The sequence below is a fragment of the Hylobates moloch genome, unplaced genomic scaffold (assembly GCF_009828535.3).
Source record: "Hylobates moloch isolate HMO894 unplaced genomic scaffold, HMol_V3 SCAFFOLD_17, whole genome shotgun sequence".
NCBI lineage: Eukaryota > Metazoa > Chordata > Mammalia > Primates > Hylobatidae > Hylobates > Hylobates moloch.
Genome location: NW_026652292.1, coordinates 37,620,195 through 37,643,234, shown reverse-complemented (window position 1 = coordinate 37,643,234; position 23,040 = coordinate 37,620,195). Strand labels below are relative to the sequence as shown.

General features: G+C 37.8%; 1 protein-coding gene across 1 annotated transcript in view; it reads left to right on the top strand.

Moving 5' to 3' along the window:
• The window catches only part of PLCXD3 (phosphatidylinositol specific phospholipase C X domain containing 3), a 194,710-nt gene extending 179,623 nt beyond the window's left edge, over positions 1–15,087 (top strand). The window contains exon 3 of the mRNA XM_032136119.1: positions 8,332–15,087. Coding sequence (XP_031992010.1) covers positions 8,332–8,485 — 154 coding nt within the window. The 3' untranslated portion in view covers positions 8,486–15,087. The remainder of the gene's footprint in view (positions 1–8,331) is intronic.
• The last annotated feature ends 7,953 nt before the right edge of the window (positions 15,088–23,040 follow it).

Below are 23,040 nucleotides of genomic sequence, written 5' to 3'. Positions count from 1 at the left end.
GTTGATTGTATCCTTCACTGTGCAGAGGCCTTTTAATTTGATGTGATCCCATTTGTCCATGTTTGGTTTGGTTGCTTGTGCTTATGGGGTATTGCTCAAGAAATTTTTGCCCAGACCAATGTCCTGGAGATTTTCCCCAAAGTTTTCTTATAGTAGTTTCATAGTTTGAGGTCTTAGATTTAAGTCTTTAATCCATTTTGATCTGATTTTTGTATATGGTGAGAGGTGAGAGATAGTGGCCAAGTTTTATTCTTTTGCATATGGATATCAGATTTTCCCAGCACCATTACTGAAGATAACTGTCTTTTCCCCAGTGTATGTTTGTGGCACCTTTGTCAAAAATGAGTTCACCGTAAATGTGTGAATTTGCTTCTGTATTTATTATTTTCTGTTGGTCTATGTGTCTGTTTTTATGCCAGTGCCATGCTGTGTTAGTTAGTATTTCTCTGCAGGATAATTTAAAAGTAATGTGATTCTTCCAGTTTTGTTCTTTTTGGTTTGGATAACTTTGGCTATGCTGGGTCTTTTGTGGTTCCACATAAATTTTAGGGTTGCTTTTTCTATTTCTGTGAAGAATATCATTAGTATTTTGATAGTAGATTGCATTAAATCTGTAGACTGCTTTGAGTAGTATGGACATTTTAACAGTATTGATTCTTTCGATCCATAAACATGGAATATTTTTCCATTGTTTCTGGTGTCCTCTTTCATCACTGTTTTACAGATTTCATTATAGAGATCTTTCACTTTTTTTGGTTAATTCCTAGGTACTTAATTTTATGTGTGGCTATTGTAAATGGGATTGCTTCTTTTATTCTTTTTTCACATTGTTCACTGTTGGCATACAGAAATGCTACTGATTTTTGTATGTTGACTTTGTATACTGCAAATTTACTGAATTTGTTTATCACTTCTGTTTTCTTACAGTCTTTATGTTTTTTCAAATATAAGATCATATCATCTGCAAACAAGGGACATTTGACTTTCTTTTCAATTTGGAAGCATTTTGTATCTTTCTCTGGTCTGATGGGTCTAGCTAGAAATTCCAGTACTATTTTGAATAACAGCAGTGACACTGGGCATCCTTGTCATGTACCAGATCTTAGAGGAAAAGCTTCTAGTTTTTCCTCATTCGGTATGATACTAGCTGTGGGTCTGTTGTATATGGTTTTTATTATGTTTAGATATGTTCATTCTATTTCCAGTTTTTTAAAAGATTTTTTTATAATGAAGGGATGTTGACTTCCGTCAAATGCTTTTTCAGCATCAATTGAGACGATCATATGGTTTTCATTCTACTTTCTGACGTGATGTATCACATTAATTGATTTGTGGCCAGGCGCGGTGGCTCACACCTGTAATCCCAGCACTTTGGGAGGCCGAGGCAGGTGGATGATGAGGTCAGGAGATCGAGACCATCCTGGCTAACACAGTGAAATCTCGTCTCTACTAAAAATACAAAAAATTAGCCAGGCATGGTGGCAGGTGCCTGTAGTCCCAGCTACTCGGGAGGCTGAGGCAGAAGAATGGTGTGAACCCGGGAGGCAGAGCTTGCAGTGAGCCGAGATCGCGCCACTGCACTCCAGCCTGGGTGAAAGAGTGAGACTCCATCTCAAAAAAATAAAAAATAAAAAAACCAAAACATTAATTGATTTGCATATGTTGAACCACCCTTGCATCCCAGGAATAAATCCCAATTGGTCATGATGAATGGTCTTTCTAATGTATTGCTGAATTAAGTTTGCCAGTGTTTTGTTAAGAATTTTTACATCAATATTCATCAGCAATATTGGCTTGTAGTTTTCTTTTTTTTTGTTTTTAGATGTGTCTTTGGTTTTGGTATCAGGGTAATACTGGCCTCATAGAGTGAGTTTGGAAATATTCCCCCCTCCTCTATTTTTCAAAATAATTAGAGTAGGATTGCTATTAGTTTTTCTTTAAATGTTTAGTAGAATTATTCAGCAGTGACGCCATCAGGTCTCGGGCTTTTCTTTACTGGGAGACTTTTTATTATGGCTTTGATCTCATTACTTGTTATTGGTCTGTTTAGGTTTTGAATTTTTTCTTAGTTCAATCTTGGTAGGTTGTATGTGTCTAGGAATTTGTTCATTTCTTCTAGGTTTTCCTATTTATTGGCATGTAGTTGCTCATAGTAGCCACTAATGAACTTTTGAATTTCTGCAATGTCAGTTGTAATGTCTCTTTTCCATTTCTGATTTTATTTATTTATTTGGATGTTCTTTTTTTTTCTCAGTATGGCTAAAGGTTTGTCCATTGTGCTTAACTTTTCAACAAATGACATTTTTGTTTTATTGAGCTTTTGTATTTTTTTCATTTCAATTGCCTTTATTACCACTCTGATCTTTATTATTTTTCTTCTACTAATTTTGGGTTTGGTTTGTTCTTGGGTTTCTAGTTTTTTAAGATGCATCATTAGGTTGTTTATTTGAAGTTTTTTCTCTTTTGGGACATAGGCACTTGTAGCTATAAACTTCCTTCTTACTACTGCTTTTGCTGTATCCCATAGGTTTTGGTGTGTTATGTTTCCATTATTATTTGTTTCAAGAAATTTTTCGATTTCCTTCTTAATGTCTTCATTGACCCACTGGTCATTCAGGAGCACACTGTTTAATTTCCATGTGGTTGTATAACTCTCAAAATTCCTCTCGTCATCAATTTCTAGTTATATCCCATTGTGGTCAGAGAAGATGTTTGATATTACTTAGATTGTTTTGAATGTTTTAAGATGTTTTGTGACCTAAAATATGGTCTATCCTTGAGAATGATCCATGTGCTGAGGAAAAAAATGTGTATCCTGAAGCTCTTGGATGAAACGTTCTGTAAATATCTATTAGATCCATTTGGTCTATACTGCAGATTAAGTCTGATGTTTCTTGATTTTCTGTCTGGAAGATCTGTTCAATACTGAAAGTAGGGTGTTGAGGTCTCTGGCTATCATTGTTTTAGGGCCAATTTCTCTCTTTAGCTCTAAAAATATTTATTATATGTATCTGGGTGCTCCAGTGTTGACTGCATATATATTTACGATTGTTATATCCTCCTGCTGAATTGAACCCTTTATCATGGCACAGTGACATTATTTGTCTCATCCTACAGTTTTTGTCTTTAAATTTATTTTGTCTGATATAAGTATAGCAACTCCTGCTTTTTTTGTTTTGTTTGTTTGCTTGTTTCCAGTGGCGTGGAATCTTTTTCCAGCCCTTTATTTTCGGTCTATGTGTGTCTTTACAGGTGACATGTGTTTCTTGTAGGCAATAGATCATTGGGTCTTGTTTTCTCATCCATTAAGACAGGCTATGTCTTTTGATTGGAGAGTTTAGTCCATTTACATTCAATGTTGTTATTGATAAGTAAGGACTTATACCTACCATTTTGTTATGTGTCTTCTGGTTGTGTTGTGGTCTTCTCTTCCTTTTTTGTTTCCTTCCTGTCTTCCTCTAGTGAAGTTGACTTTCCCTGGTGATAGGATTTAGTTCTTGCTTCTTATTTTTTGTGTATCCATTGCATGTTTTTGGTTTTAGGTTACCAGGAGGTGTGCAAATACTATCTTATAACTCATTATTTTAACTTGATAACAACTTTACACTATTTGCATAAGTAAACAAAAAGTAAACTAATAAAAATATGGTTAACTTCATCTCTCCACTTTTCAACATTTTGTTGTTTCTACTTATATTTTATTGTACTGACTGTGCCTTGAAATTTTGTTGTAGTTTTTATTTTTGATTGGTTCATTGTTTAGTCTTTCTGCTCAGGATAAGAGTAGTTTACATACCACAGTGACAGTGTTAGAATATTGTTTTTCTGTGTACTTACCATTACCAGTAGGTTTTGTACCTTCTACTGATTATTTATTGCTCATTAATGTCCTTTTCTTTGTGATTGAGGTACTCCCTTTACCATTTCCTGTGGGGCGGGTCTGGTATTGATGAAATTCCTTGGCTTTTCTTTATCTGGGAAAGTCTTTATTTCTCCTTCATGTTTAAAGGATATTTTTGCCAGATATCCCACTCTAGGGTAAAAGTTTTTTTTCCTTCTGCACCTTAAATATGTCATGCCATGCTCTTCTGGCCTTCTTGTGTTTGGATATTAGTATCTTTCTCTAAGTTTGGGAAGTTCTCTGTTATTATTTCTTTGAATAAACATTCTACCCTTATGTCTTTCTTTTCTACTTATTTAAGGCCAGTAACTCTTAGATTTGACCTTTTCAGCCTATTTTCTGCATCCTGTAGGCATGCTTCATTGTTTTTTATTCTTTTTTCTTTTTTCTCCTCTGTATATTTTCAAATACCCTGTCTTCAAGGTCACTATTTCTTCTGCTTGATCCATTCTGTCATTAAATGACTCTGATGCATTCTTTAGTATACCAATAGCATTTTTCAGCTCCAGAAAATTTCTGCTTGACTCTTTTTAATTATTTTAATATCTTAATTGAATTTATCTGATAGAATTCTGAATTCCTTCTCTGTGTTGTTTTGAACCTATTTGAGTTTCCTTAACACAGCTACTTTGAGTTCTTTGTCTGAAAGGTCACGTATCTCTGTTTCTCCAGGATTGGTCCCTGGTGCCTTATTTAGTTCATATGGTGAGGTCACCTTTCCCCAGATGGTGTTGATGCTAGTTAGATATTCTTCAATGTCTGGACATTAAAGAGTTAGGCATTTATTCTAGTCTTTGCTGTCTGAGCTTATTTGTAGCCATCCTTCTCAGGAAGGCCTTCTGGAAATTTGAAAAGACTTGGGTATTGTGATCTAAACTGTATCTGCTTTAGGGAGCACCACAAGACCAGTAATGCTGTGATTCCTGACGACTTGTACCACCTTGATAGCCTTGGTCCAGATATGGGAGAATTCTCTAAGTTACCAGGCAGAGATTTGTTCTCTTTCCTTACTTTATTCCAAACATACAGTCTCCCACTCCATTTTGAGCCATCTGAACCTACAGATGGAATGACACAAGCACCTCTGTGGCCACCACCACTATGACTGTGCTGGGTCACACCTGAAGCCAGCAAAGTACTGGGTCTCACACAGGGCCTGCTGTAACCAGTCCCTGGCTATTGTGTATGGTTTCTCAAGGCCCTGGGGCTGAACAACCAGCAGGTGGCAAAGCCAGCCACATCTGTATCCTTCCTTTCAGGATGGCATGGTCCCTCAAGCCCTGGGTGGGTCCAGAAGTGCCATCTAGAGTCAGGGAGTGGAGCCAAAAACCTTAGAAATCTATCTGGTATCCTATTACATTGCAGCTGAACTAGCACTAAAAACACAAGACACAGTCCTTACCAGTCTTCCCTGTCCTTTCCAAAGGTACAGGAGCCTCACCCTATAGCCACCACCACCCTAGCCATGATGAGTACTTCCAGACTACCACTGATGTTCCCTTAAGGTCCAAGATCTCTTAAGTCTGCTTCTGGTGGATGCTGCCTAGCCTGGGACTCACTCTTCAGGGCAGTGGGCTCCCTCTGACCCTGGGCAGGTCCAGAAATGCCATCCAACAGTGAAGTCCTGGAATCAGAGACCCTAAGAGTCTGCTTGGTGCTCTACCCACCATGGCAGTGTTGGTACCTAAGGTGCAAGACAAAGTCCCCTTTACTTTTCCCTCTGCTTTTCTCAACAAGAAGAAGTTTTGTCCCACAGCCACCATAGCTAGTAATATGCTGAGTCTTACTTGCCAGCAAGTCTCAGAGGTTCACCCAAGACCCAAGATGTAGTACCTGGATATCTCTGCTGGTTATCTGGGGCCAAGGGCTCTTCAGTTAGCAGGTGATGAATGCTGGTAGGTCTACATCCTTTTCTTCAAGGCAGCAGGTTCCCTTCTGGCCCAGGCTGTGTCTAGAAATGTTATCTGGGAGCTAGGGCCTGGAAGGGGGACCTCATGACTCTGACTGGTACCCTATCCTGCTGTGGCTGAGCTGGTATCCGAGAGGCAAGAAAAAGTCCTCACCATTCTTCCCCCTCTTCTCCCAAGTGGAAGAAAGCGGTCTCTTTTTAAACCATGAGCTGTACAGCCTGGGTTTAGGGGAGAGGTGATGCCAGCACTCCCTTGGTTATCTAAGCTGATGTCTCAGTATGGAGTTGCCTAAGAGTTGCAGTTCTTATGACCTAGACTGCCTTTCAAATTTACTTGGAGACACAGAACACTGTAGCCCTCTGTGGTGAGAATTGCAGGCACTCAAGTTCTGACTGCTGGGATCTGTGATTCCTCTCTGGCTAGGCCTGGTTTAAATATTCCCTGTGTGACTGGGCGTCCACTGAGTTGGGTCTGGTTTTCATTTCTGCTCTAGCAGGACAGCACTGAGTTTAATGCCTCACAATTACTGTATTCTCCCTTGCCCAGGGCCCAGAGATGCTCTCCACAACAGGCCATTGCTGGTGGAGGTTGAGAGGGATGGTGTCAGTGATTCAGGACTGTTTATTCTATTTCTTCTGTGGCATTTTCAGCGATATAAAGTTAAATCCAGGTACTAAAGGTACTCATCTGATTTTTATTTCTTATAAAGGTGTTTTTTGCTATGTAGATAGTTGTTAACTTGGTATCCTGGCAGGAAGGACAATGACCTTGCAGGGGTATGCAGAGCCTTCTGTCCCACCATCTTGCTCAGCCTCCCAATTCAGTTGTTATGTATTTCTCAAGGCCCTCTATTGTCTGAGCTTTTTTTTTTCTCTTTAACAGCTTTCAAAACTACCTTACCTTTTTTATACAACTTCCTCTAGGTTTTTAAACTCTCCTCCCCTTTTTCCCTTTTCTCTCCCTCTCCCTCTCCCTCTCCATTTCATCCAGGAATTTAATGTTCACATGTATTTCCCTCAAACTTTCTTTGTTAATATACTATCATGTCTCTGGCCTGTTCATTTATCCTTTTGTCATGGAAACTTCCCTTCCTGCCCTGCCCAAGTTATAGTAGTTCTCATTCCAATATGCTGTCAGAAGATGCTGGACATCATCATTAACATCACCTGTATCTGTCTGCCTGGATCCATTGCTCCTAAGCACACACCATGATTCTGTCAGTGAATGAAAAAATGGTATTTCCTCTGTCTGGAAGTGCATTGCATCATCCTCCATCTACCATTCTCACCTTTATCCAGCTAAATCTTCCTAATCCTTCAATATTTATTTTAGGGAGCATTCTTCTGAAAGGTTTTCAGAAGATTTTCCTTGATTTTCCAGGCTATGCTAGGTGACTCTCCACTATAATCTCATGGTGATGAATGAGCTCTTACAGTGAAAGTCAAATCACATCGCTCCTCTGCTCAAGATACTTCAAAGGCCCCCTATTTTACTCAGAGTGAACATCAAAACTTTTATAATGGCCTAATGTGCCCTATAGAATCTGCCCCCTTTTCCTCATTATCCTCATTTTTTTACTACTCTCTTCTTTTCTCTAAGCTTAAGCATGCTACCCCTTTAGTGCCATGGCAATAGCTGGGATGCTTTCCCTAGATAGCCACATGACTAACTCCCTTGTCTCCTTCAAACCTTTGCACAAATATCCCTTTATCACTGAGGCCTATTAAGCCACCCTATTTTAAAATGCAATCTGCATCACTCCTTCCCACCTGCAGATTCCTAATCTTCCTTTCTTTGCTCCATTTTTATAGCACTTATTCCCTCCTATCAAACTACACATTTTTATTACTATTGTTTATTGTCTGTTTCTCCTTATGAGAATGTAAGCTCCACGGGGAAAGATATTTTTATCTGTTTTGTTCACGTGAATCCTCCAGGTGCCTACAGTGATGACTGGGACTTAATAGGTGCCCAGTAAATGTGTTTGAAGGAATGAGCCCTGATTATATTGTGCTTCAATTTCTTCCTTGTCTGCCTATCCACCACCAAACTGTGTACTTTTTGAAGGCAGGGGATTTTACTATTATGTCTATTTACAATATCTTAGCACATTTCCTCATAATAGTGGGTTCATAACAAATGTTTGCTAAGTGCATGTATTCATCTCTGACCTCCCCAATCCATAGTTTTGCAGGGTTTGTGATGACACCATGTTAAATCAGAATACAAATGCAAGAATGTTGTTTTCTTAGTAGGGAAGCGTCATTATAAACTATCACAGTATCTGGGATCTGCCGAGATGAGGACTCCAGTACGGATCAATATAGTGAATATTTCTCCTGCAGAGTTTCTTCAAAGGTTAAGAAATCCCCAGAGTCCATTTCGCCTTTTCCCCTTCCTGTACCTATACGTGAAACATTTATTTTAATAAGCTAGAAACTAAAGGGAAGACTGAGAATTGTAGAGCTTGAAAAATAGTATCTTGCCTTCTGTGACTTTTCTTTTTGTTTCCTTTCTCAGAGCTCTTCCCGCCATGATGCAGTGGGTCCGCACGCAGAAGCCAGGAGAGAGTGGCATCAATATTGTCACTGCCGATTTTGTAGAACTTGGTGACTTTATCAGCACTGTCATAAAGCTCAACTATGTCTTTGATGAAGGAGAAGCCAACACTTGATAGCACTACTTGAGTTTCCATGAATAAGATGGAGAAGGCTCATTGTATTAGGGCATATTATCTGTAAACACTCTGATCTTCCTATTCCACTGAGTCTCTGAAGGGAATAGGGCTAGTAGTGGGTGGGAAAAGGGGAAAAACTGTTTCTTCAGTGATTACAATCATACTCTTCATTACTATAAATATTTCATTTCCCATTTGATGAGCAAAATCTACTTCTAGTGTTAGGAATAAAAAAAAAAAAAAAGACCAGTAACTTTGTTTTTCAAAATTAGTCTTTGTAACATAGAATTCATGAGTGTTTACTTGATTAGGTTCTCTATTTCCAGCCTATGGCTCCTACACTGTCTATATCCTGTAACCTTTCTGCTCCCTCTCTTGCTCGCTCTTTCTAATCAGATGCTGTATGGGAATCAAAACAATTGAATGCCCAATATTTTGTGTATTACATTGTTGTCTTAAAACTTACTTGTTTTGTGGGACTTGTTATAATCTGCAGTTGGGCAATCATAGCTAACTTTTGGTCATAGAAAATCTGCATCAAATCAGTTTCCATGCATCAGTAATACTGAAGGTCATAATCAGTGATTTTTGTTATATGAAAATAATAGTTTTTCACAGTATTTCTATTTAAGGCAGCTATAAATATAGGAGAAAAATGTTTTTGGAGAACTGTGAATGCCAACTTCAGAGGGAAAAATGGTTGAGGGGTGAAAGAGATGTATGGCATTTTAATTTGGCAATCTCTTAAATAATATTGCCCTGCAAGTACCCAGTAAATGGTAAGGTACAAGTGTGTTAAATTGAAAACTCTGAAAAGAACTCTTTTAAAAGCCCTCTTAATGATGCTCTTGATGAAAGGAAGGAAGGAAGGAAGGAAGGAAGGAAGGAAGGAAGGAAGGAAAGGAGGAAGGAAAGGAGGGAGGGAGGGAGGGAAGGAAGGAAGGAAGGAAGGAAGGAAGGAAGGAAAGAAAGAAGGAAGCGAGGGAGGGAGGGAGGGAGGGAGGAAGGAAGAAAAAAAAGACTGCAAGCTTTCCTGCCAATTTGGGATTTTCAAATATTTAATTCTAAATTCCAGATTTTAAGGAAGATTTTTCAAGAAACTGCGAGTTTTTGACTTGAAGGAAAGAAAGAGGAAGGCTGGTAGAAGCAGTTAGAGCAATGTGTTTGAAATTATGTCCATGAAGTCACAGGGATCTGTGAAATATCTTTAGGAAACTTGAAATCTATGAGGTCTGAGTGGACTTGTTTAAAATTGGCACTGACTCCTCACTTCTGAGTTTCATCCCATCCGAGGGATGAGATTAAGGCAGAGGCAAAAGTTTCACACAAAGTTTCTGCAACCTAACGTTTAATAGTCCGGGTCTACGGGGAAGAACAATGACACAGCTTGAGTGTTACTTTCTCCTTTGTGTCTCTGTGATATTTGACAACTCTAAAAAATAAAAAAAAAAAAAACTTAGTAAGAGCACAATAATCCTTGCCTATGTACTTCACAGGAATATTGTGAGGTGTTTATACAATTAAAAAATTTGATGAAATTCTTACAATTATGAATTATTTTATTTTCATGTTTGGAAATAATCACACCCCAATAGTTTCCTAGGATAATACAGTCTATGCAAAGTAGAGTCATAGAGAAATAAAAGCATGCCCTCAGCTTTTAATGAACTTAAATGTAACACATATGGCTTAATCTCTTAGACTTAGATAAGGGAGTTCAATTCAAAACTATATATGTCAAGATCATAAATAATCGAGTTGATTTCAAGATTATAAATACTCATGATCAGAAAATAGTACTTATTAGCAATTAAAGGGAGGGAAAGAAATTGTTTATACTGAAGAGAATGTTTATGAGGAGTTTGTATGTATGTGGTATACCAAATAGCATACATGTACACACAAAAATGTGTGTATACATTTGGGTTGTGTGTATACATCTTGCCATATACAATATACAAACATATGCCCATTCCTGTGATAGCATACAAATTCAAACATACACAAACACACACAGATATGGACACAGTACAATTCTTCTTTTCAAGTGGAGACACTGATAATATTAAATAATTTAATTTTAAGACTGAAACCCTTAATAATGTGTGAAAAAGAATAATAAAACCTTTGAGAGTAGAGTAGATGATCACATTAAAGTATTTTTGTAAAAGAATTCTAGTGTAGGACTTATTTTTAAAATATATTTCTTTTCTTCTTTCCATTTTCCCTTCTCTTGTAGTTTTATTATCTTTCTGTCTTTAACATCTGCTCTTTATGTGAAAATGTATATAAATCCTTTTAAAATGATTAGGACTATTGAAATGTATGTCCCGTAAATTTGGTTTCTGGGCAGACTTTCTCTCTAGCTGGCTATTCATTCATCCTTCAGGAGGATCTCAGCCAAGAATAGTTGCAATGACACACGAATTTAATTTTATAAATATAATGGAAAACAGATTTTTCATCATATTATGAATAAAATATAGAGGTAACTATGTTGTATTTTCTTGAACCTAGATACTTTCTCATAGTGTTTGCTTAGAATTAACTCTGTCCTATTTGTCAACTGGGTGCTGGAAAAAAACAAACATGATGAAGCTTTTGAATAATTGTAATTGTGCAGTTTTTTAACTAGGGAAAGCTTTGTACTGCTGCTACTGATGTGCACCCAGAAACCTTGTTAGACAAAAGGCACTTTCAAGCCAATGCTATGGTTTCCATGTGGACATACAGTGCCTATATAGCAGGCACTGAGAGTAAATGGACTTGCCTTAATTTATAAAGGAGGGAAGAGGTAGAAGGGAACCATGGGTCCTCCAGCTAGAGGGGGAGTTTACTAAAAGGGAGTCCTTGGAAAGGGGAATGGAGAGAAGGTGCCTTTGACTGTCTTCTATCCATTAGCCCTGCCCTGGAGCACACTGGGGAAGCAGGCTGCGGGCCTTCCAAAAGTAAAAAATGGTGATATGCAATCGAAGCTTATCCTCAGCCTATGCACATTTGTCTCAGCTGGGCATTGTCTTTTCAGAGAGCTTGTAGCACAAGGGCTACACATGGGCGCCAAGATGGCGGTAGATACACCTTGGTGCACTTTTTGTTTTGCTTGTTTCTTACGACTATTTCACAAGTCCTGTGAGGCAAAAAACAAAACAAAACAAAACAACCAACCAAATACAATCTAACTTTTACCCAATCTACAGCAGGAAATCAAAGGAGTGGGTGGGATGAGAGAAAATATGCAAAGAGATCATTTTTAAGTTTACTTTCCTGTCTGTAATTTTCAAGGACTAATATAGCACATTTTTCTTCTGCCATTATCATTTATGTCTCCCTGTTTACCACACAATCATGTAAATGCAGAGAATGAGGAGGCATCTTTTAAAAGCCTTAGGATATTCTATATGATGACCTCAATACTTACTTTCAGCCATACTGGGAAAACTTACTTTTCATGGAGTGCCACCTAACAGTGAATGTATTAGAGTACAAAATGTTTGCCATGTATACACCTGTATGTGCACATACACACATTACACACACACACACAGAATGCACATTTCACACACATACACTTATTATTCAAGTTGAAACTGCACTAGAATCAATCTGATTCTAGTGCTGTTTCAACTCTTAAAATCAATATCTCCATTAGTAGATATAAACATAATTCAAATATTTAAATATTTAAGAGGAGAAAAGTAACGAGAAAACCAATGAAAAGTGAGACCATCAGAAATAGAAAATGCCTGGCACTAACAATCTATCTAAATTGTCAATTTCACTTCAAATTAGAGAATCCAAGATGGACTAGAACATAAATTACAAACACATACACACATCTTCACTTAAAGTTGTTTTAAGTTCTTTGAAGTTCTGACATGTTTTTAGCCAGGGTTATTTGTTTAGGTTCTTCCTTGTTAAGATTCCAGACTGGAAAGTTGGAAGTCTCAGGAAATGCATGTTTCCATGAGTTTTTTAGTTTCACAGTTTTACAGATCCAACAACACAATCTTTTAATCTTTGGTCACTCAACCAAACAGGAGTTCCATAGGCAGAGTGCTCACACTTTGAATTGCTAATAGAAAATAATGCACAGTGTCCTCAGGATATGATAAACAAGGCTTTTAAGAGCATTTTATTTTACAGCACTTTAGTGTTTTCAGCTAGATTTCAGTGACACCATGGTGTAAATGCTGTATTTGCCATAACTTATTGGTGGCTCCTGTGTTACATACAGTTTTAAATAATGCTCTAAATTGTTTGTTTTCCCAATGATAATGATAAAATGTTCTGTAGAATTTGTAAAACATGTCAATTGAATCTGTTGAAAATTGTGTAATTGTTATTTCAATTGTGATACTATTTTGTAGATATTAGTTTTAAATGTATATTTGTATGAGTCAAAAGTATGTGCTTGTATGTAGTATGTGTGTGTAAGTATATAATATCTTATCAAAAATGAAACTTATCCTAAAGAAAAAGGGCACATTGTGACCAGCCTTAATTTATTAACACTTTTTTGTTGTTCTTGCAATTTGGATTTAAAATTGAAACCAAAATTAAGTTTTTGTTAAAAATGGTGTCTTTTAATTTTGTGAGGAATGGGCTTTAGAACCTATCTCAGTTCCCAAAAGCAAACTGTCCAGCTTGTGAGGCACCCCATTGCTTTTTGAAATGATCAAACATCAATTCATATATTAACTTCATCATCATACAGACTAATTTGTTTTCATCAGCAATAGAAAGAGTACACCTCTAAAGCTGACCTTCCCAACATGGCACCCATTTTTCTTTAATGATAAATTTTCCATGAAAAATTGTTTCTCCAAATCATTATTTTTTAAAATTCAATCTTTTCAAGTAAAATGAACTGCCTGGTGTTAGGAGAGCTTTTAAAGGCCCATCCATACTAGGTGGTTCCAACATGGTTCTCTTCTTGAGAAAACAGGCATTCAACCCACACACTTTTCTGGTCTGCTCCACGTGTAGAATTAGTCTAGCAATAGAAAACTCATGACTGACAAGGATCTACACATGTGGTCATGCTAGAAGCAAAAATTCTGTGACCTTCTTTGGGCTTGGGATCTGAGTACAGAATATTAATTAACTTTCTTATTTCCTTTCTTTCTCCATCCTTAGTTATTCCTTTTCAATATTTAGAGTTGCCAGGTAAAATACAGGATATCCAGTGAAATTTAAATTTCAGATAAACAATATTTCTTTAGCATATTTCTCATATATTTTATCAGACATACTTTCACTTTAAAAAAAGTTCATCTGAAATTCAAATGCAACTGGGTATGTCCTATATATTTTTTCCTAAATCTCACAATTCTATCCACACTGCCTTTCTGTCTTTTTCAGCTGGGCTATCTATAAGGGGCGAGATCTACCTCCCTCCATACCCCTGTGTTCTGACACCTTATGAATATCTGCAGTCATAATGTCCTTCAAGAAGGAAAACATTGGTCAGCTCTAGGTCCTGCAAATGCTTTTTGAAGGAGCAACTCGAAAACAGATGGGATAATCAAGTAAACATCTTCATAGGATTAACGCCACCATGTTCAACACTTCCCTTTGCCAGCCTGTTGTGAGGCCCAAGTTTCCCCATTAATCCCTTATATAGCATTTCCCAGTAACTGAGACAACCAAAAACACACCGACATATTAGAAATGCTCCTGAAAAGTGGCAGCACCGCCTAACTCAGTACCAGGACCTCTTTTAAATTCAATTTCTTTTTTCTTTCAGAGAGATAACAAACGAATTCATTATTTCCCCCATTCACACCTTACCACAAATTATTTTTATCAGTTAAAACTGGTCATCTACGGAATTGTAGAAAAGGTGACATAGGAAGGAACTGTCTTCACTGCTGGAAGAATAAAAGAGTCTGAGGTATAGACACTGCCCTGGTGACACTTCCTCAGAACATTGTTGGGGGACAGGGGAGGCAGGTCCAAGTGGGGGATAGAATCTGACCCTGACATGAAGCTATCACCTGGCAGAGAGACTCGTCAAAGCAAATTATAACAACCAGTACCATTTTTTTTGGAATTGAAAACCCAACAAACCCTAAAATAAGAACAGTGAGATCAAAGGCTAGTTTCTTAAACAGTGCAGAAAATAGAACCATGTTGGAATTCCTAAATTCTAGCTTTTAAATACTCCTGTTTCCAACAGTGAATCCTTGACAGAGACTGAATGTAGATGGAGTTTTGAAACATTTTCAGTAGCTACCTCCTCTCTTGAAATTCCTATTGTGGCAGAGGAAAATCCAAATCCTTTAATATAACATGTCCACCTCATGACTCCTGCTTACACACATTTGTGTTGATTTGCTTCATTTCTGGAGGATAGGAATTTGTAGAGCTGGTGACATTTCCTTCATTAGACACCAGAAATTCACCAGAGAGAGACAGATCTGTGCCTTCTCTTTTTAGGATCTGGTCATTGATACTTTAATAAATGTGGTGTAAAGAAAATCCATGCCTACAGTCTGTATAGAAAATGTGAATTTTTAAAATAAGATTGTGTTCTTAATGTAACAAAAAAAGTTTATTTGTATTCAGTGAAATGCCTAATAAAGTCCTGGTACCAATTATCTTTATTTTTTATTTTAATATTTATCAGTGCTTCATTATAAGCTCAAAAATGGATCTCTTAAATAGGGCATGACTCAGAGCATCAAAAAATATAATTCTTTTTTAACAATGTGAATCATTATATTAGGGTTTCCACCATAAAAATATATATGTATATTATCTACCAATAAAGTCAATGCTGTGAGTCCTTCAATTATATAAAAGTTAGGTATCTGATGTCCAATACACTTCACTTCTGATATTATGAGAAAGGCCCATATCAATGTAGCAATATTATAGTAACATAGTATATTAATATAAAACATAATTTCTTTTCTTTTTTTTTTTTTTGTTAAAAGCTTTGGGTGAAGGAAATCTATCTACTTTTATTGAGCCTGCATGGTACCTAATATATGAGACATTATTTCAGAAGTGGAATTGCCTTTGTATTTCACCAAGTAAACCCCACCTGCTGGGGTTTAAATCATGCTTAAAACAAAATTTAAGCATTGTAATATTATTATAAAAATAGTCAAGCAAATAAATATGGTCCAAGATTATCTCTGGGGCTGAGCAAAGACATAAATCCCCCCAAAGACTCTACTAATACACATTAGTAGATTCATGACACTAGAGGATTTCTATTTATAAAGCTGTAATGATTGCTGCATTCAAGAAGTAGTGTATGTCTGCAAATAATAATCCACACAACTATATTTGTGTGTCCTTAACATAATATCGCTGTAGCTTCATCGGAGCTCTTATTCATTTATTTTGTCATTCAGCAAACATTTGCCTACTTTGTGGCAGCCTCCCCGCTAAGCACTATAAAACATTTCTAAAAAGTTTCCTAGGAAAATGGACAAAGTACATCTTTGGTAGTCTCTCACTTGAGCTAACAAGTGGCACTATTTTTTCTCCAAGCAAAGCATTCATTCTCAATGACATTTTCAAAGTAATATCCCCAGATAATAAAATGGTTTGAACACAGTTATTCCTGAAAGCCTGAGAAGAAAGGGACAACTTCTAAAATAAGTATAATTGGAAATAGGTTGGTCATGACCACATGCAATGAAGAGTAGACTCTTGTTCTCTCCCTGACACAAACTTTGCCACTATGTACAAGGCACTGTGTGCAAGCTGGTGGCCACTTCCTAGCTGTAGCTTTAAAACAGAAAAAGCAGAGCTCTATCCCTTTTCCTTTCTCCCCTCACCTCCAGACTTCAGAAGAAACTGCCTTTGCTCCACAGAAGAGGCTGATCGCACCACTGAGATACTAACAAGTAGGCTTCTGCATCTCAGGTAAGCTGACCCCATAAATAAAAGAGGTATCTCCTCCATGTAAGGTAAAAATACGGTGCTTCCTACATCAAAGGGGTAAAAACATCATCTGGAATTGAAGGAGATAATTCTTTTCAGGAGGAAAAAAATACTGTAGCACAGTAAGAGGTTTCATCATCGGCTCTCGATGTGTGGTTCAATGTATGTTCTTAGCGATAAGCCGTAATAATGGCTGCACTGGAATTAAGTAGAAAGAAGTGAATCTAAATGTGATGGGCACTGCTACCATATTCACTCTTCAATCCTGTGGACAGAATTATTCCTGGAAACATCTGGAGCTGTGAGGCAAAGGTGAACCACATTAAACTCTAACAAGTGGGCCTTAGTGCCATAGTGACAGGGAGAGGAGGTGTTTGAGAACACCAATGCTGGCAGCTCCCGAAGCACCTCTTGGCAGAACCCTTATTCTCTATTCGCACTTACTTCTTCACAGGAATATGTAAGCTTGACCTCCTGGAGTTATACTGAGAAACAAGAAAAAATATTTTGCCTCAACACAACTACCCAGCTGTTATTAAATTGTGCTCTTTCATTTCAGAAAAAAAAAAATGTGCCTGTAGACTGGTTTCTACACAGTATGGGGATAAGGCAGAACATTTTAATTTAGAACCAATAATCCTTTTCTCTTACGACTATAAGAATATTAGCCTTCGATTTAAGCACTGAAGGTAAAATATTCTTGTATTCCTAGGACATAGCAGGTATTAAAACATGTTTGGAAACAATGAAATCAAAGTGAGGCTGATTGTGACCCAATCAAACTGTGGACAGTTGCTTGATGAGGGTCACATACATGCTAAGTATTGATAGGTGGTAATGAGGGTTCCAAAAACCATAAGGCAGTATTCCTACCTCTTGTATTCCTCGGAGAAATACTGAGAAAATGAGGAGAATCTGGGGGAAAATACACTGCGTAGTGTTCTCTATAAGAGTAAAAGACCCTGTCTCTTAGGCTTTAAAGTGAACTCTAAATCTTTTTGAAGAATATTCAACCATGGGAACTTGGCTTATCTATTCTAAAAAGAGTGAAAAAGAGTTGGGGAGGAGGTTACATTTTGAGCTTCAACAAAATGTCCTGTTAAATTTTCCCAAAATCCCTATAAATTTTTCATTCACTCATACATACATGTGGGGTTGCATAAACTATTAACTAAAATTCCACAGATTCCTGCTCCCACAGAAGACCGCTGCTCACATACCCTTTTGGAAGACTACCTCTTACCCCATGCTCTTCTGAGTGCCCAGAAGATACTAGGTTGTTGCAAAAATAATTTCCATTTTTGCCATTATTTCCTGTTGGATTTATATTAAACTCCACTACTTCTGGCTACTGCCTGTGCTTCTTTCTCATCTTGATGCCCACTGCAGTCTCTGGTCTCTGCCTTTTCTCTGCCAGACCCAGCAATCTGCCCAGTTAGCACTGCTTATCCACAGCTGGGCATCCTACAAAGGTGGAGTCTTCTGGGACTAAAGGGGTGGCTGGACTATGGCCAAGTAAAGCTAGGTGAGAAAATGCTTCTCCTCACTTTATGTTACATTCTAACAGACAGGCTCAGATATAGGGCTCTTATGTTCTAATAATTACCCAAGATCAGAGGAGTGGAGGCTCCTTTCTTTTTTTTTTTGAGACGAGAGTCTCCATCTGTACCTTAGGCGGGAGTCCAGTGCAGTGGCGCAATCATGGTTTACTGCAGCCTCCAGCCCCTGGGCTCAAGTGATCCTCCCACCTCGGCCTACCTAGTAGCTGGGACTGTAGGCATGCGCCACCATTCCCAGCTAATTTTTTTTAATTTTTGGTAGGGACAGGGTCTCACTATGTTGCCCAGGCTGGTCTTGAACTCCTGGTCCCAAGTGATCCTCCTGCCTCACCTTTCCCAAGTGCTGGGATTGCAGGCATATCATTTTTACACCTGGTTCTCTCTCTCTCCCTCCCTCTCTCCCACTACCTATCCCCCTCCCCCTCTCCCTCTCTCTCGACTATGGCCTGGAGACAGAAATGAATTCCAGTGACAATCACTGTGCTATTCTCAAAATTGCTACTCCCCTTTGAGGACCAGAGCTTTCTTCTTGATCAAATTTATCTTCCTGGCTTCTCATTCTCTCAAGACATTATCCTAGTTGATTTCTTAATTTTTATAAAAATAGGGCTCTGAGAGACCCACCCTCCCAGCTCTGTTATTTAGAATCATTCTAGAACCCCATGTGTGTGTGGTCTAAAGCAACCAGCAGTTCCTGCTAGCAGCCATCTCCACACAGACAGGCAAACAATAAAACTGAGTAGGGGGCTTTGTGTTTGGGTTCCAAGTTTTTCCTTAGTAGAATTCTTCCTTCCCCTGTTCACCCCAAACAAAACTTACTCTCTCACACACACACAAACAAAATGATGAGTTCATTTACAATGAAGTATTTAATGTGGCTTAAAATAGCAGTTTTTCCATTTTTTTTTTACTATAAAGGAGTGTTTACAGAAAAATGAAATCACAAAGCAATAGATTACAGGATGGCTGTCATAGAGGAAGGCCAGTGGCTTTGTGTGCCCTTTCCCTAGCTTTCCTGAGAGGCTCTATGGAAACTCCTAGGACTGTTCAGAGCAGCCCTTCTCAAACTTTATTGTGCAAACAACTACATAGTGATCTTCATAAAGGATCAGATTCTGATTCAGCATATCAGAGACCGGCCCCAGATTCTGCCTTTCTAACAAGGTCCCAATGATACTGAGGCTACTATCACAGGCATCCCACTGTCAGTAGCCAGGCTATGGAGTCCAGCTTCAAAAAACCTGCTTCATAATCTCAAATGTTCATGAGATTTGCTTTGCAGATGAATAAATGACCAGATCTCTAATTATAAAAGCAATTTGAATGCAAGAATTATTGTGGGGGAGAGAGCTATAATAATTAAAAACCCTTTTGTTTCCCAGTCCTAGTCAAACCAAAACCACCAGTAATTACTTGAAGTCTAACAAAATCAGGTTTATTTACCCACGGCAAAGTTCATCTCACCAAAGAAAAATATAGGTTGTTACAGAGTTCTGTGTAAGAGTGGAGTTTAGATGAAATTTAAACAAAACAGTATTTTGACAGACTCAAAGCAAAGCAGGGCTTTGTAAAGTCTAGTGGAGTCTAGACTGCAAAGCGGACTCAGAGTCCTGTTTCCTTTCACCCTACAAAGTGATATAGCTATGGAATGTTGTGTGCAGAAACTCATTATCGAAAGCTCTGCTCCTAGGCTGTGAATTGAGGCTGCTTCTCTGCGTCAAAGTGACTTAAATCCCACATGCACAAGTGCAATGCTTTACTTTTCCTGATAGAATTTAAAACAGCCATACTCATTCCAGAAGGGGGCTGTATTGACACCTTAGAGCTGCAGTGTGTCCTCGTGTGAGTGTCTCTTTCCTTGCAGAGTTGGCTTTATTTATATCTTTCTGTTATTCCAACCTGATAAATGGCCATGCAGATTACACTTTCTCAGTTCCAATCTAATTTTAACCTGATCAGTTTGCAAATGACAGAAACCCAACTAAAATCATTTTAACCAAAAACATGAGGTAGGGAGACATTTTTCAAACTAATTGGAACTGAAAAAGCAGCAGCTTTGGGGATAACTGGATCTGGGGTCTCAAACAATATCATCCGGGCTTGAGTTTTCCCCATCTGTTTTATTTTCCTCTGTCTGCATTGACTATTCTTAAGGAAGATCTTTCCATACTGAGTCAAGATGACCAAAGATATGTTTTCCTAATAGTTTCAACCTAGAAACATACTGAGTTTCACTGATCTGATTTGGGCCTGAAGGCAATTGCCCAAACAAGCACTGGGTATGAGAATAGAATGGACTGATTGGCTGGGCCTTTGCCAGCCCCATCCTTATGAGTGAACTGTAAATGAGGAAGAGGGGGCTTACAAGAAAAACCTAAGTTCTGCCACTACAAGCTGTTAGAAGGTGCTCTAGTCAGGCACAAATAGGAGATGTCATCTACATAAGTTTCCCAATACCTCTGAAACCATGCCATGTAGGTGGGCATTGCCTTTATTTACTCATTAGGGTGGCCTTGATGGTTTTGACTTCAGTTCCGAATCCCAGAGGAGATTAAAAAGTAAAAACTAACATTAAGTCGAATTTTAATTCTTACTTTTTGATTTTTTCTTTTGCTTTTTAATTTTAAATTATGTCAAACTTACAGAGAAGTTGCAAAAATATTAGAGAAAACATCCATATATATTTTCCTTGGAGTCACTTTTTAGTTAATATTTTTTCAATGTTAACTTATCATCTGGAAAATAGTGTGCTTTTAAGTAATTATTCACATTTCAGAAAGAAATTTTTAATTAAGCGGTCAGAATTGAAAAGTTTAAAAACGTATATCCCCACAGTCATCATATAATAAAGTAGGTCTTCATTCAAAATTCACATTATACTAAATAAAGCACCACAGAGAATATAAAAATAAACCCAATGGTTTCTATAAAAAGAGGGGAAAAGAAAGTTTCTATGATGTATAATATGTGAGAAGGTATTAGGTGTGCTGTTTAGTCTTAATAAGATGCAGGCTAGAATTGTCACTGTGGAGGAAATAACAGGCAATTCTTCTGAGACAACTTTCAGAAGAAGGTGCTAATGTGGTCAAATTAATGGTTCAACAGTGGGGGAAAATTACAGCCGTGGTAGTACCAAATTATTTCCTCCCCAATCAATACAAGTTGCAGGAGATCCCAACGTGAACAGCTCAGTTCTTGGGGTCTGTATTAGTCTGTTTTCACACTGCTGATAAAGACATACCTGAGATTGGGTAATTTATACAGAGAAAGAGGTTTAACGGACTCAGTTCCACGTGGCTGGGGAGGCCTCACAATCATGGCAGAAGGTGAAAGGTATGTCTCACCTGACAGCAGACAAGAGAAGAGAGCTTGTGCAGGAAGACTCCCGTTTTTAAAACCATCAGGTCTCATGGGACTTACTTACTATCATGAGAATAGTATGGGAAAGACCTGCCCCCATGATTAAATTACCTCCACCGGGTTCCTCCCACAACACATGGGAATTGTGGAAGTTACAATGCAAGATGAATTTGTAACTCATTCACAGCCAAACCATGTCAGGGTCACTATTGACCTGATGAGTAACAAGAGAATTGTAACTCATTCACAGCCAACACATATCAGGGTCACTATTAAAATAGTTAGCAGAACCACATCTACCTGATATCTGAGATAAGGTATATCTGAATTAGGAAAGTGGATGAAATATAGTGTGGGGGGTGTGTGTGTGTGTGTGTGTGTGTGTGTGTGTGTGTGTGTGTTAATATTTAGGTGCTTCATAGGATTTTCTGCAGGATTTTCTCTTAAAAGATACTTTTTTTAATCTAATTCAGATGCCCCCATCTAATAAGGCCTTCCACAAGGCCACATTCCCAAATTCTGGTCACTATTTCAGCAGTTACAATTTCTTATGGAGTTATAAGAAAAAGACCTTCTTAATCAAAAGTACATAATATAAGAATAAGTTTTTAAACTAATACTGAAAATTCAAAATAAGATCAGCAGCCCTATGAGAACAAGAATGTTCTTGTCTTATTTACCTGTGAATCCCCAATACTTCGTATGGTAATTGCACATTAGTTCCCCAAGGCTTCCATAACAAATTGGATGGTTTAAAAGAACAAAAACGTATTCTCTCACTGTTCTGAATACTGAAAGTCTGAAATCAAAGTGTCAACAGTATTGGTTATTTCTGGAGGCCCAAAGGAAAAAAGCCATCCCATGCTTCTCCTCCAGCTTTTGGTGGTTGTTGGCAATTCTCAGCATCCCTTGGCTTGTCAATGCATAACTCCAATCTCTGCTGCCATCATTACATTATCCCCTTGGTGCTTATCTCTGTGTCCTCTAATTTTCTTATAAGGGCACCACTCATTGGATATAGGGCCCACCCTAATGCAATATGACTTCATCTTAACTAATTACATCTGTAAAAATCCTACAGTCCTCTCTTATTTACCATTTCACTTTCTGAGGTTTCAGTTACCCACAGTCAACTGTGGTCTGGAAATATTACACAGAAAATTCCAGAAATAAATAATTCATATGTTTTGAATTTCCTGCCATTCTGAGTAGCATAAGGAATCTCACTCTGTCCCGATCTGATCGGTTATCAGATCAACTTTCTCGGTATCACAGTGCTTATGTTCAAGTTATTTCTTGTTTTATTTAAAAATGGCCCCAAAGCACAAGCATAGGGATGCTGATGATTCATATATGCCAACGAGAAGCCATAAAGTGCTTCCTTTAAGCAAAAAGGAGAAAATTTTTAAGAAAAATAAGTTGTATGATGGGGTTGCTAAGATCTATGGCAAGAATGCATCTCCTATCCATGAAATTATAAAGAAGGAAAAATAAATTTATGTGTAGTATGTATAGTGTTCAGTACTATTCCTGGTCTCAGGCATCCATTGGGTGTCTTGGAATATAACTCCCACGGGTAAGGGGAAACTACTGTATTTCCATACCAGGTCACATTCTGAGATTCAGGGTATGCAAGGATTTGGAGGGATACTGTTCAGGCCACTAAAAATTGGTATACATCCTAAAGAAATGCTGAAATATTCACCATGTGTTACAAAATAATATATATATCAT